Genomic DNA, 14,009 nt, shown 5'->3' on the forward strand with positions numbered 1-14,009 from the left:
TTCGAACAGCAACACATGAAATCTATGCAGATATAGAAATACTACATATAACAGAATAGAGCAGAGCAGAACAGAACAGAACAGAAAAGAACCGAATATAATCGTATGCATATATACGATGAGTGCTCGAACGAATCCGATGTGTGTCTGTGGCTAGATCCACAACTGTATCAATATACATGTGTATGTACGATATATAGTAGAGTGCAAGTGACAAAGGCCCTCTAATTGGGAAACAAAACAATTCGAATCGGTTTTGGGTTTGCGGAGTGTGAAAGTTCTCATACATGGACTATATGGAATATATGTACGTATTCCACGTTGAAAGCTGACCTTGACGATCGAGCAAGTTTCGAAATATCGAAAAACTGAACGAAATCAGTGATGAAATTCCACTTGACGAAACATGTGTGATACAAGAAAAGCAACAATTTAGGGAAATAACACGGATCGGAACCCAACGAAATACCATTGAAAGAAACCAATAAAAACACTTGACACAAGATGGCCTACCGCCTGCGACGCTATGTGAGCTTTAATTAGGTTTTTTTTTATCCCCCGTTTTGTATGCAAATTGTGGATCAACAAGTGTTCGACTGCATCATCGCCATCGTTATCGCCATCGCCATCGCCTTCGCCATACCCATTCCCATCCCCATTTTGTACTGAAAAGCATCGTCAAGTGCTCCGCTAATTGTCATGAAACTGTAAAATATTACAAGCTCTATTTGTCGGTCAGTGTCACACGCACATCCACAAAGCACACTCTGCCACAAACACGGATACGGACACGGACACCGACACGGCGATCCGATACGATACACTCTCTTAAACACGGACACAGAGAAAGTGACGGCAACGTCGGCGCAGCCAATTTGTGCGCTATTTTTATGTGAATGAAAATATATGTAAAAAGTATATAAGACTGAATATCGGAATAGCAGAAAAGTACACACGGAAAGCGAAAGAGAAACATTCAGTGTCCGATTATATATAGTTCAAGAAACATCGGAAAGGAATCTGCAACTACCGATTCGACAACTTTGACATTGAAATACTCGGCACCACTCGGCACTGCTTCCTTCCTGTATACTGGGGTCGGCGAAAGGCATGTCCAACAATCAGGCGCCTTGGCCCGTCCGCAAGGGCATCTTCCGTTCGAGCGGACAGTCGGACTTTACGCCCGGACGTTCGCCCAGTCCCATAGTGGAGATGCCACTATCGCCGCCACCTGTGGCCACGCCCAGCAATCGCTTTGGGCTCACCTCTCCGCTCTCACCGCCCCCGCAGCCCATCCAGGTGGTGGGTGCGACGACAGCTGCCGCTACCATGTCCACTGCGTCCGCTGCCAGAATGTCTGGAGCCTCGTCCTCTGCGGCCTCAGCATCCTCAGCCTGTTCGGCCTCCTCCTCGTCGTCGTCCTCTAGTTCGAGCTCTAGCTCTCACACCAGAGTACGTAAAAGTTCTAATCCGCCCTTACAGCCAATTGCCAACCGTCCACTGTCACCGACACCACCGCCACAACAATTGCCACCACCAGCGCCCAACCACAACCACCACAACAACAACCACAACACCAGCAATCACGCCGCAGCCACAACAACCACAAACCACAACAACAGCAACAACAAACACATGAATAATGTGCGCGAAATACCCATAGAGGTAGAACAGAGCAAGGTATAACAGTATAACAGGGGTTATGTTGTACTAGAGGGGAAAATCTAAAGGAAAATCTAGGAAAACAGTGCGTATAAACTGTTATACGTCCATATTTAGGCATCGGCAACCATTTCAAGCGTACATTAAAGTGTATAACAGTTTGTATTACACTTTTAAATCTGTTATACATACTTACTTGAACCCCAAAAGTAATTTTCTGTTTTTGTGTTAGTCTATGACAGTTGAAGAACTGTTTTTGTATGCTAAAAGACTGTCCTATAAAGTGTTATACGTCCCATAAACAATTCCCAGCATTCCCCTGTATGTTCAGAAATTCGTAGACTGTTGTTGTATTCGACTTGCAGCATGTTATATAGTATTCTCAACCATCTTATAGTGTTATACTAACTGTTATACTTTACCTTTGACCCATTTAGGAGGCCCTCTCGCTGCGCACCGGCGACATCACACAACAGGCGAGCAACAATGTGGCCGCCGCCAGTATTAAGGTGCAGAGCGACACCTTCTCCGCGGACAAGAAGGCGATCTCGCAGTCACAGCAGTCGCAGACGATGACCTCCAACGGGATCATCAGCCAGGAGAAGCACGTGTCCTCGGCCTCGCAGGCCAACTACTCGATGACCCACAAGGGCGTCTCCAGCTCGGGCAGCAGCATGATCACCTCCTCCTCCCAGATGTCCGCGATGAATGGCCAAATGGTGAAGCTCACGGACCTCAAGCTGGACGACCTCAAGTCCCTGACGGCTGGCAGTGGCCAGCAGGAGATCGAGCAGACCATCAACAAGTATTCGAATGTGCTCACCTCGTTCGTCAGCTCCCTGCAGGATGATGAGAGCGGAAGTGGAGGCACCAGCAGCGGCCAGGCGATGAATGTCGGCAAGGAGAAGACCGAGTATCTGGAGAAGATCAACGAGGTGATCCGCAGGGCCTGGGCTGTGCCCACTCACGGACACGAGCTAGGCTACTCCCTGTGCAACTCCCTCCGGCAGAGCGGCGGCCTCGATCTGCTCATGAAGAACTGCGTTCACAAAGACCTCACGCTGCAGTTCTCCTCCGCCCAGCTGCTGGAGCAGTGCCTCACCACCGAGAACCGCAAGCATGTGGTGGACAACGGCCTGGACAAGGTCGTGAATGTGGCCTGCGTCTGCACGAAGAAATCCAACATGGAGCACTCGCGCGTCGGCACTGGCATCCTCGAGCACCTCTTCAAGCACTCGGAGGGGACCTGTTCGGATGTGATCCGGCTGGGAGGCCTCGATGCCGTGCTCTTCGAGTGCCGCACCAGCGACGTGGAGACGCTGCGACACTGTGCCAGTGCCTTGGCCAATCTGTCGCTCTATGGCGGGGCCGAGAACCAGGAGGAGATGATCCTGCGCAAGGTGCCCATGTGGCTCTTCCCGCTGGCCTTTCACAACGACGACAACATCAAGTACTACGCCTGTCTGGCCATTGCCGTTCTGGTGGCCAACAAGGAGATCGAGGCGGAGGTCCTGAAGTCTGGCTGCCTCGATCTGGTGGAACCGTTTGTGACGACCCACGATCCTTCGGCCTTTGCCCGCTCGAACCTGGCGCATGCGCACGGCCAGAGCAAGCACTGGCTGAAGCGTCTGGTGCCCGTCCTCAGCTCCAATCGCGAGGAGGCCCGCAACCTGGCCGCCTTCCACTTCTGCATGGAGGCGGGCATCAAGCGGGAGCAGGGCAACACCGACATCTTCCGCGAGATCAATGCCATCGAAGCGCTCAAGACTGTGGCCAGCTGCCCGAATGCCATCGCCTCGAAGTTCGCCGCCCAGGCGCTGCGCCTCATCGGAGAGACAGTGCCTCACAAGCTGTCGCAACAGGTGCCCCTGTGGTCCGTCGAGGATGTGCAGGAATGGGTTAAGCAGATCGGGTTCAATGGCTACATCGACCGGTTCGAGGAGTCCCAGGTGGACGGCGATCTGCTGCTGAAGCTCAACCAGGACAACCTGCGCGACGACATTGGCATCGGCAACGGCATCCTGCTGCGGCGCTTCGAGCGCGAACTGCAAAATCTCAAACGCATGGCCGACTACTCCTCCAAGGACACGGCCAAAATGCACCAGTTTCTCTCGGAGATCGGCACCGACTACTGCACCTACACATACGCCATGCTGAATGCCGGCATCGACAAATGCGCCCTGCCGCACGTCAACGAGGATATGCTAATGACGGAGTGTGGCATCCACAACTCCATCCATCGCCTGCGCATCCTAAATGCCGTGAAGAATCTGGAGAACTCGCTCCCCAGCTCCTCCGAGGAGAACATGGCCAAGACCCTGGATGTGTTTGTCAGCTACAGACGTTCCAATGGCTCACAGTTGGCCAGCTTACTGAAGGTAAGGATACTTTTGCTATACTGTAGAGATATATATAATAATGGAATAATGACACTTCTTCCTCTGTAGGTCCATCTGCAGCTGCGTGGCTTCTCAGTTTTCATCGACGTGGAGCGTCTGGAGGCGGGCAAGTTCGACAATGGACTCCTGAACAGTATTCGGCAGGCAAAGAACTTTGTTTTAGTATTAACACCCGATGCCCTGCATCGCTGCATTGCCGACGAGGACTGTAAGGATTGGGTGCATCGCGTAAGTGTCTCTCAATCGAACAGTGAACGAAATGTTTACTCAAGAACGGTCTGCCCCTTCTTTCGTGATTTCGTTCGTTCGTATAGGAAATTGTGGCTGCCTTGAACTCCAATTGCAACATTATACCAATTATGGATCAGCACTTTGATTGGCCGGAGGTGGAGAAGCTGCCAGAGGATATGCGCAGTGTGGCGCACTTCAATGGCGTCAGCTGGATCCATGACTACCAGGATGCATGCATCGACAAGCTCGAAAGGTATATTAAGCGACGCATTTAGAGACGCGCATAGGATGCAATTTGGGATCTGGCTGGGATCTACCTCAATTCCTCAATCTTGCAATTTCTGTGTCAATTTTTCGAAACTCAAATAATTCCCATTCTTCTGATGCGGCAGATTTTTGCGCGGCGAAAAGAATATCGATCGCATTGCGGCCATGGTGCCTGGGACGCCCGGAGCGGTGTCATACCAAAGAATGCACAGCAACGATTCCGACTACCAGAGTGGAGGAGGAGGAGGAGCATCATCCAGCGGTGGAGGAGGCGGCGGCGGCGGCGGTGGTGTCGGCGGCGCAGGCAGTGTGGTGGATGGCCTGATGGCGGCCAATGGCAGCGGACAAGGTGGGCCAACAACGAGTAGTACTACTCCCAACTCCAACTCCAGTTCAAGTTCAAATGCAAACGCAAATGCAAATGCAAATTCAACTCCCAACCGGAGCCAGAGTCCGGCGTAGAGACCCCATAGAAAGAAAAAAAAACAAGCAAAACTGAGCCTCACGACCTCCCTCGAATATGTCTTAAGGTTAAGCGGAGATTCTCCTCAAGTTACGGTCAAAGTTCAAGCCTTTGAGCACACTACTCTCTATCTCCCACCCTCCTCGAACCCACCCCCAGTCTCTCTCACCCACTGACACACACAAACACACACATTACTCTCTATCTCTCTCTCTTTCTTACTCTACCACCTAATAATGATAATAATACTTTAATTTTGATTGCAAAAAAACACCACTCGATACTCGCTAAAAACTCGCTCGAAACTCGCAGCTAATCACCAGGCAAATAGATACCGGCAATCCCCCTCACCGGCCCGCCAACGGGGCAGCACCTCACAGCTGAGCGGCTACGCCAGGCACGGAAAGCGCTCCAACATTCTGCCACCGTATCGCACCCAGCAGGCGGCATTGCTCCACAAATCCGGAGCTGGTTCGGCCTCCATGCAGAACATGATGCCACTGGCGTATCTGCCGCCGCGACGCAGCTCCGCCGCTGGTCTGGGGCACAGCGCTGGCATGGGCAGTGGCTATCGGTCGCACAGCGTCGATGGGCTGCTGGACCAGGCCTCCGCCAGCCAGAGCAGTCTGGCCACGCCGGAGCAGAGGATAGCGGCAGCGGCGGCCATGGTGACGGCCGGCAGCACAGCGCTGACGAATGCCAGCTCCACGTGCACCCTACAGCCGGAGGACGAGGAGCCAGCGGACACGGATACGTGCGACCATGTGACGAGGCGAGAGAAGCGCCTGGCGCCGCCGCCGAATGTGCAACAGCATCGCAAGTCGCGGAGCTTGGATCACATACTGTCGAAGCAGACGCTGGCTGAGCTGCTGCCTCCGAGCATCGAGCCCACGGACGAGACGCAGAGCATGCAGAATCTGGCCATGCCACTGACGCCGCAGCCCCAGCGACGCGATCAGAGCTCCTCCTCGAAATCCCCAACGCCAGAGCGACCTATGCAACCGCATTACAGTCGCCAGAGTCCCGAGGGCGTCAGCTCGACGGAGAGCGAGCGGGAGGATGGGCAGTCGCCTAAGTCGCAGGTGCAGCAGCCGCATGGAAACCAGCAGCGGGCGGCGGCGCATGTGCATCGCGGCGGGAGCCTGAACAGCAACAAGACGTCCAACTCGTCGCTGGGCTCTAACAACAGTGCCAGCAACAACAAGACCATCTTCAATCGCACGATGAAGAAGGTTCGCTCGCTGATCAAAAAGTAAGCCAAACCGTAAGCCAAGCAAAGCCAAAACGTTGAGCAAAGCGAAGCTGTCTTGACGCGTCACTCGCTACTTCCACTCATCTAGTTTAGTATTTCGCTCACTAAGTGCCTGTTACTCGCTACTCGTTGCATTTGTGCCATCTAAAACCGAATCTCATGCCTTCTTCATACTCATACTCACGTCTAATCCTACCCCTGGTCCCCACACAACTCTCTGTCTCTCCACTCGCTGTACTTCTCTGTCTCTCTCTCTCTCTGGTGTTGGTACTCTCGCTAGCAAATTATCGCTCGCCACTCGTTGTTTATACTCGTTAAGCTAAGCCATCCACTAAAACTCGCCTGCGTTGCCAAAAGCAAAACCGAACGTCCCTCCTCCCACCATCTTTCTCTCTCTCTCTCTCTCTCGCTCTAGAAAGTCTATTTGCCTTGTGATTAGTTGTTGATTTTTGGTAAATTAACTAATTATCTTTTGTGACAAATGAGAAAGCGAATTTAAACTGCAATTGATAAACTAATTTATGAGAAAACAAACCACAAAACAACATTAACGACTGCATAACCACGAAACCTAATTTATAAACCAACAAACAAAAAAAGAAGAAACAAAAATACAATAGAAACACACCCTGTATGTAATATTCTATTTATAGTTAATATATTTTTTAAAATATTTTTTTTATTTGTTCTTGTAACCGTCCGCAAAAAAAGTTTAAAAAAAAAGAAGAAAAAAATAATTTAAAACCAATTAAGTGGCTTGAAACGAACCTATTTAAGTGATATTTAAACGATAAACGAAACTGAAATTTATTTAAATGCAAAATTTACATAACAGAAACAAATGCTGTACAATACTTAATTTTTAGCATATTTTAATTGATTTTTTTTGCAATATACATACATATATATTTAATATTTAAATAGTGCCTACAAATTGGCCTACTAAGTGCCTCGAAACGATTTAATTTAAAACAAAACCAGAAAGAAAACGCAAGAGAAAAGAACAACCACTACAAATCAAAAAGAATAAAAAATGTGAATTAATAAAATGAAATGTGTATTATTTCCACCTGCCACCTGCCCCCTGTCCACCTGCTTTATCAGTCCATCTGACATCTTTCCATCTCTCATATGCATGTTCTCATTCCTCTTTTTGTTTCGTTTCGTTTTTTGTTTCGTTTTGTGTCTTGTTTTTGTGCTGCTAACGGAATTTCGATTAGCTTTTATTTGATTCTTTCTCCATTTGTATATTTTCTCTCTATTTCTTTCTTTTCTTCCACTCTCTTTCTCGCTATCTGGATTCTGTTTTGCAGACCATGAGAGCAAAATTGGCTACTGCTGCAATTCGTTGTAACTGTTGTTATCCCTGTGACTGTACTCCCGCCCGCCCACGCACACCACACACAAACACACAAAAATCAAACCACCCACAACTGCGAATCGACTTCGATCAGCACACTCATCGAAACCCCCATCTCCTTAGGTGATGTGATCGACGGCCTCCCACCACCCCCCCAGCATCAGCTGTCTCGACAACAAGCCACATTCATATTGTTATTTATTATGAAACAAATAAAACAGATCAAGAAACACCAATAACATTAGCTATAAATGTGTATATAAACCATGATAAGTCCATGTTAACTGTAAGCCTAATGCGACTCTCCTTACCCCCTTCAATGCACAAAACAGCAACGAACTGGACGACGAAGAGCTGTCGGGCATAATTCTGGCCAAGGCTACTTCCCCAAATGCTGGACGCATGATATTCTGGTAGCACTCCACATACACTCCACTCCCACTCCAGAGCAATTACTCAACGAATTTTACCACGACGAAACTGTATATAAAACGAATCAAAGAATAATAAAAAATATTCTAACGAAACAACATTTGAAACTTCCAGCAGGCTTGGCAACTCTACTGAGCTGTGTTTCAGTGCTGTAAGCCGTACACCTAAACCGTAAAAGTAGGCCTGTTTTTGTCCATTATTTTGCTACGTTGGTTTCATTTTCTTTTCGTCATTTCGTCTCACAAACTTATCTAGACACATCGTTTTTTGAACAGAACAAAAAAATTCCGTAAACCGAACTGAAATAAGTTTCAAAATTACAATGGCAAAAAATATAGCAGATATAATAGCCCACGAGCCAGCTGATGCCTTTATTTTCAAGGGGCCGTTCGACAAGACCTTCAAGCGCACTCTGGTTATTCGCAGTCTGACCGATAAGGATGTCGCGTTCAAGATGAAGACAACCTCGCCAGAATTGTTCTGTGTTCGCCCGAACGTTGGGATACTTTCTGCCAAATCGTCGGTCAACATAAAAATTTACATGCAGCCGACGACGTTGTCTCTGACCCCGAACCTGTTTGAGAAGCGTCACAAATTCCTTATTTTGGCTAGCGAAGTTACAGATCACGTGGCTGATGTGCACCAGTTCTTCAGGGGTCTGGACCCGACTAACGTGTGGGAAGGCAGGGTCCGTTGCGAGTTGACTAACAATTTGGACGCGTCCATCCGCCACACTGCTGGTGGAGAGACAACTGAAGTGTCCGAGCGTGTGTACGACGCCCTGGCTGCCATCAAGCTGGAGCTGCAGGACAATGATATCTTACAGAAGAGAGTTGCTAGTCTTGAGAAGGTGCGTCAGGACTTGACACAGGAAATCAAGGAATTACGTGACCCTACTCAGAAGGGGAAAAAGGTCAGCAAACTGCTTCGCCGGCGTTCTCCTAACAGGTACATGTTTTTGGCCGGACTTCTCATCGTCGGTGCCATCATATTCTTTGGTACTTACGGCAATGCAATGCTAAAACTTTTTGAGCAAGCTTTCTGAAGAACTGTTCTGTAAAAGAAATTAAAAATGTGTTTTTTTTAAATGAGTTTATTTTCGTTTTTTTGTATACTTTTGCCATATAAAACTCGTGGAATTCCCATACATACATAAACTAAAATTTTGCGAAAATCCCCACAATCTCTCATGCAACAACAACATTTAAATGGTGCTTTAAGTGGCGGCCTAACAGCCGAATTTTTCCAAATTTTCTATCGATAAGTCGTGACTCTGTCGTAATTAATGCTGCCAGACACATACATACATATATACAAAAAATTGTGTCGGTTAGATTTTCTTTTTTTGAAAAAATACACTGACCGACTGATTTTTCAATGAAAATTTTTCAATAATGAATGATAGGCACCTTTTGTATTTAAAATTAAAACAAAATTGTCACATATATCAAAATGATCAATAGCAAATCCAAGCTGACGCATACATATGTTGATATATGTACACCAGAAAGAGCAGCAGCGTTCGAGTTTCTAGCGTTGCTGCTCTTTCTGGTGTTGTTTCTATTGATTAGAAATTACAGCTGTGCTGCTCTTTCTTGTGTTGTTGATTTACGTTATGTTATATTATTATTACATAAATAAATGTATGTACATAACAAGCATTCATAGAGCTGCCTGCGTCTGTTATTCTCTCATGTGCGTTGTCTCCCCTATTGGGCTGTCCGTTATTCTTTTCGTTTATACACGGTCCTCGAGGTATTTAGGACACGGCGGTAGCGGAAAGCCAGAGCCGAAGACCCTGGAGACCCTGTTGAAAATCAACTGAAAACCGATGATCCCAGCTTTCAATAGAGATTACGAATTGTTTTTTCCTTCTGAGTGCATATTTCATGATCTATTTCTCCGGATAAGCGGATCGAGCTCTTTACCTTCACTTTTCCGTGCCTTGCGCCGCTCTGGTGATTTTCCCCTCTCTGCCCACAAACTGTGTGCCGCGATAACCTTCTCATACCCCGTCAGGTAAAGTTATTAAGCTATTATTTAATCATTTACTTTATTTAACTCCTCCTTTCTTTTTAGCAGGACGTGCTCTTGCGTGCCCGTGGACACCGATATGCCCACCATCTTTTACCAGGGGCTTCACCCTTCTGGTCTTCCGGTTCATATGAGCGAGTATACGGCTGTCCACTCCAGCCGCCTGACCGGTTGAAATCTCAAACTCCTCGCAGGCTCCTGCGCAGGGGGCCACGACGCCGAGAGCCCCTCAGGACCTGCTTCCTGTCGCGAGCTGCGACCTGTGGCCTGTGCGACCTTTGGGTCCGGACACTACCACGCTGTTTTCTCCTCCGCCGTAGCTCCTCTTCTTTTTGGGAGGCCCAAAGGATGTGCACCTAGCTGGACTGTGGCAGCCATTGGCTGTCCTGCTGTGTCGCTGAGTCGACAATGTGGCGTCCTGTCCACTGCAGCAGGGACCAGTGATCGACGCCGAAATGTTTGGTTCACGCCCACGGGAAATAATATCAGCAACCCCTTTTTCATTTGCCGCTGAATCAAACGCTGGGATTTAGCATCGAGACGCGTGAGTGAATAAGTATATAATTATGGATCTATTTTAAAATATATCTTCCTTCACAGAGGACTTATGTACCCAACGCTTTGCCACAAGCCTGATACGACTATCCGATTGCGCCCCACCAGACGGAGACCTATCCAAGCATTACCGAGGCGTATTCGAGACAGACTGAGTCCTATTCCAGACAGAGAGAATCTTATCCCAGCAAGACAGAAGCACACCCCTTGCAAGATCCGAAGCAATCCATCGTCATCCTTCGACCTGGCCATCGAAAACAAGGACTTAGACTATGGCAACCAAGGGAGGAGCTATGCGGGCTACTAGACTCTAGATAGATCTTGTTGTTGTTAAGATTAAGGATATGGAATTCCATTCATTTAGATAGTAGATACAAATTGTTTCCGCTTGTTCATTTATTTATACTAAGCTAAGTTTTGATGAATAAAACTATTGAAAAAAAAATCATCCTTGCGAAGAATCAGGATATATGACTGGGTGGGATTGTTTGGGGCCTTCCCAAAGGATCTATATCCCTGAGATATAGCCAGCTATATCTCGACTATTTATGGGCCGATCGGGGCGTGGCATGTCTTTTCGTGACCGGGAGAGTCCTGCCAACCGATTGGCACCAGAAAAAAGGACATCGATTTCCTCACGATTTTCGCAAAAAATCATGATGTAACCATCATTGAATTTGCCAAAAATCGGCCTCATTTTCGAAGTCGAGATTTCGATGCCGATCGACAGGCTGGACCCTCGCGATCCTGGGAGAGTCATTCCTTCGCCGATCTGGCCCTATTTGTCTGAGATATAGCCTTGCAAAAATTCTGATTTTCACACCATTAAAATGATGGTTTCTTCTGCACGCTATATCTCGGCTATTTATGGGCCGATCGGGGCGTGGCATGTCTTTTCGTGACCGGGAGAGTCCTGCCAACCGATTGGCACCAGAAAAAAGGACATCGATTTCCTCACGATTTTCGCAAAAAATCATGATGTAACCATCATTAAATTTGCCAAAAATCGGCCTCATTTTCGAAGTCGAGATTTCGATGCCGATCGACAGGCTGGACCCTCGCGATCCTGGGAGAGTCGGTCCTTGACCGATCTGGCCCCATTTGTCTGAGATATAGCCTTGCAAAAATTCTGATTTTCACACCATTAAAATGATGGTTTCTTCTGCACGCTATATCTCGGCTATTTATGGGCCGATCGGGGCGTGGCATGTCTTTTCGTGACCGGGAGAGTCCTGCCAACCGATTGGCACCAGAAAAAAGGACATCGATTTCCTCACGATTTTCGCAAAAAATCATGATGTAACCATCATTGAATTTGCCAAAAATCGGCCTCATTTTCAAAGTCGAGATTTCGATGCCGATCGACAGGCTGGACCCTCGCGATCCTGGGAGAGTCAGTCCTTGACCGATCTGGTCCCATTTGTCTGAGATATAGCCTTGCAAAGATTCTGATTTTCACACCATTAAAATGATGGTTTCTTCTGCACGCTATATCTGGGATAAACAGCGGCCGATCGGGGTCCGGCATGTCTTTTCGTGACCGGGAGAGTCCTGCCACCAGATTGGCACCAGAAAAAAGGACATCGATTTCCTCACGATTTTCGCAAAAAATCATGATGTAACCATCATTGAATTTGCCAAAAATCGGCATCATTTTCAAAGTCGAGATTTCGATGCCGATCGACAGGCTGGACCCTCGCGATCCTGGGAGAGTCAGTCCTTGACCGATCTGGTCCCATTTGTCTGAGATATAGCCTTGCAAAGATTCTGATTTTCACACCATTAAAATGATGGTTTCTTCTGCACGCTTTATCTGGGATAAACAGCGGCCGATCGGGGTCCGGCATGTCTTTTCGTGTCCGGGAGAGTCCTGCCAACCGATTGGCACCAGAAAAAAGGACATCGATTTCCTCACGATTTTCGCAAAAAATCATGATGTAACCATCATTGAATTTGCCAAAAATCGGCATCATTTTCAAAGTCGAGATTTCGATGCCGATCGACAGGCTGGACCCTCGCGATCCTGGGAGAGTCGGTCCTTGACCGATCTGGCCCCATTTGTCTGAGATATAGCCTTGCAAAGATTCTGATTTTCACACCATTAAAATGATGGTTTCTTCTGCACGCTATATAGATCCTTTGGGAAGGCCCCAAACAATCCCACCCAGTCATATATCCTGATTCTTCGCAAGGATGATTTTTTTTTTCAATAGTTTTATTCATCAAAACTTAGCTTAGTATAAATAAATGAACAAGCGGAAACAATTTGTATCTACTATCTAAATGAATGGAATTCCATATCCTTAATCTTAACAACAACAAGATCTATCTAGAGTCTAGTAGCCCGCATAGCTCCTCCCTTGGTTGCCATAGTCTAAGTCCTTGTTTTCGATGGCCAGGTCGAAGGATGACGATGGATTGCTTCGGATCTTGCAAGGGGTGTGCTTCTGTCTTGCTGGGATAAGATTCTCTCTGTCTGGAATAGGACTCAGTCTGTCTCGAATACGCCTCGGTAATGCTTGGATAGGTCTCCGTCTGGTGGGGCGCAATCGGATAGTCGTATCAGGCTTGTGGCAAAGCGTTGGGTACATAAGTCCTCTGTGAAGGAAGATATATTTTAAAATAAATCCATAATTATATACTTATTCACTCACGCGTCTCGATGCTAAATCCCAGCGTTTGATTCAGCGGTAAATGAAAAAGGGGTTGCTGATATTATTTCCTGTGGGCGTGAACTGGTCACTGGTCCCTGCTGCAGTGGACGGGACGCCACATTGTCGACTCAGCGACACAGCAGCGATATCATGGCTATGGCTTGCAGCTGGACAGCCAGTGGCTGTCACAGTCCAGCTAGGTGCAGATCCTTTGGGCCTCCATAGTGGACGAGGAGCTACCGCAGATTCACTGGCGGTGGCGGTAACGACGGCGAGCGGACTGGAAAGGTGAAGAAAACAGCGTGGGACCATATAGTATTTATGTTTAAACTAACATTTTTTACTTATACACACTTTGCCCCTAGAATGTATTAATGGACTTACTCTAATGTGAAGTTACATATGTATGAAATTTATTATATCCTGTCATTATAATCGTATATTCTGCATTAAGCAATATTAGCATCTAAAACATATACAAAATAAACGTCTTTCTGATATTGTGCGGCAAGCGTCGTCAAAAAGTCCTAACTCAAAAAAGGCTGTTCCAAAAACTACATAGTCTGTCATTTGTGGACAGCCGTAAACCCTATACATACATGCAGAATGTGAAAGTTCCAGAAATTTCGTTTGCGACATGTTCGGTGTATGAACTGGCACATCTACATACTGTATGGTTAGTGGTGGAGCGAATATCAGG

At 47.4% G+C, this 14,009-nt stretch overlaps 2 protein-coding genes and 1 long non-coding RNA gene across 11 annotated transcripts in view; 2 read left to right on the plus strand and 1 right to left on the minus strand.

Annotated features, from left to right (window-relative positions):
- The window catches only part of LOC108151823 (sterile alpha and TIR motif-containing protein 1), a 39,456-nt gene extending 30,298 nt beyond the window's left edge, over positions 1-9,158 (plus strand). For 4 of the 8 annotated variants that reach the window (XM_017280682.2, XM_017280686.2, XM_033386293.1 and 1 more), the window contains 6 exons: positions 2,100-4,040; positions 4,110-4,289; positions 4,376-4,545; positions 4,685-4,908; positions 5,335-6,274; positions 7,967-9,158. In XM_017280682.2, coding sequence (XP_017136171.2) covers positions 2,100-4,040; positions 4,110-4,289; positions 4,376-4,545; positions 4,685-4,908; positions 5,335-6,274; positions 7,967-8,051 — 3,540 coding nt within the window. In that variant the 3' untranslated portion in view covers positions 8,052-9,158. Of the gene's footprint in view, positions 1-489; positions 529-1,010; positions 1,681-2,099; positions 4,041-4,109; positions 4,290-4,375; positions 4,546-4,684; positions 5,046-5,334; positions 6,275-7,587; positions 7,879-7,966 lie in introns of those variants that run through there. The other 4 variants (XM_033386294.1, XM_017280689.2, XM_017280683.2 and 1 more) reach the window with 4 other exon arrangements.
- On the plus strand, positions 8,389-9,111 carry LOC108165430 (vesicle-associated membrane protein-associated protein B). Its single transcript, XM_017301469.1, has one exon. It carries the CDS (start codon positions 8,389-8,391, stop codon positions 9,109-9,111), a length of 723 nt encoding a protein of 240 aa, XP_017156958.1.
- Positions 9,159-12,862: 3,704 nt separating the features above from the next.
- Positions 12,863-14,009, minus strand: part of LOC108151000 — a 28,170-nt gene continuing 27,023 nt past the window's right edge. The window contains exons 1-3 of one of the 2 annotated variants that reach the window (XR_001774707.2): positions 13,694-13,891; positions 13,310-13,589; positions 12,863-13,253 (exon numbers count right to left, since the gene is read on the minus strand). This is a non-coding gene — a long non-coding RNA (uncharacterized LOC108151000). Of the gene's footprint in view, positions 13,254-13,309; positions 13,590-13,693; positions 13,892-14,009 lie in introns of those variants that run through there. The other variant, XR_001774708.2, reaches the window with a different exon arrangement.

Source organism: Drosophila miranda, chromosome XR, assembly GCF_003369915.1.
Source record: "Drosophila miranda strain MSH22 chromosome XR, D.miranda_PacBio2.1, whole genome shotgun sequence".
Taxonomy (NCBI): domain Eukaryota; kingdom Metazoa; phylum Arthropoda; class Insecta; order Diptera; family Drosophilidae; genus Drosophila; species Drosophila miranda.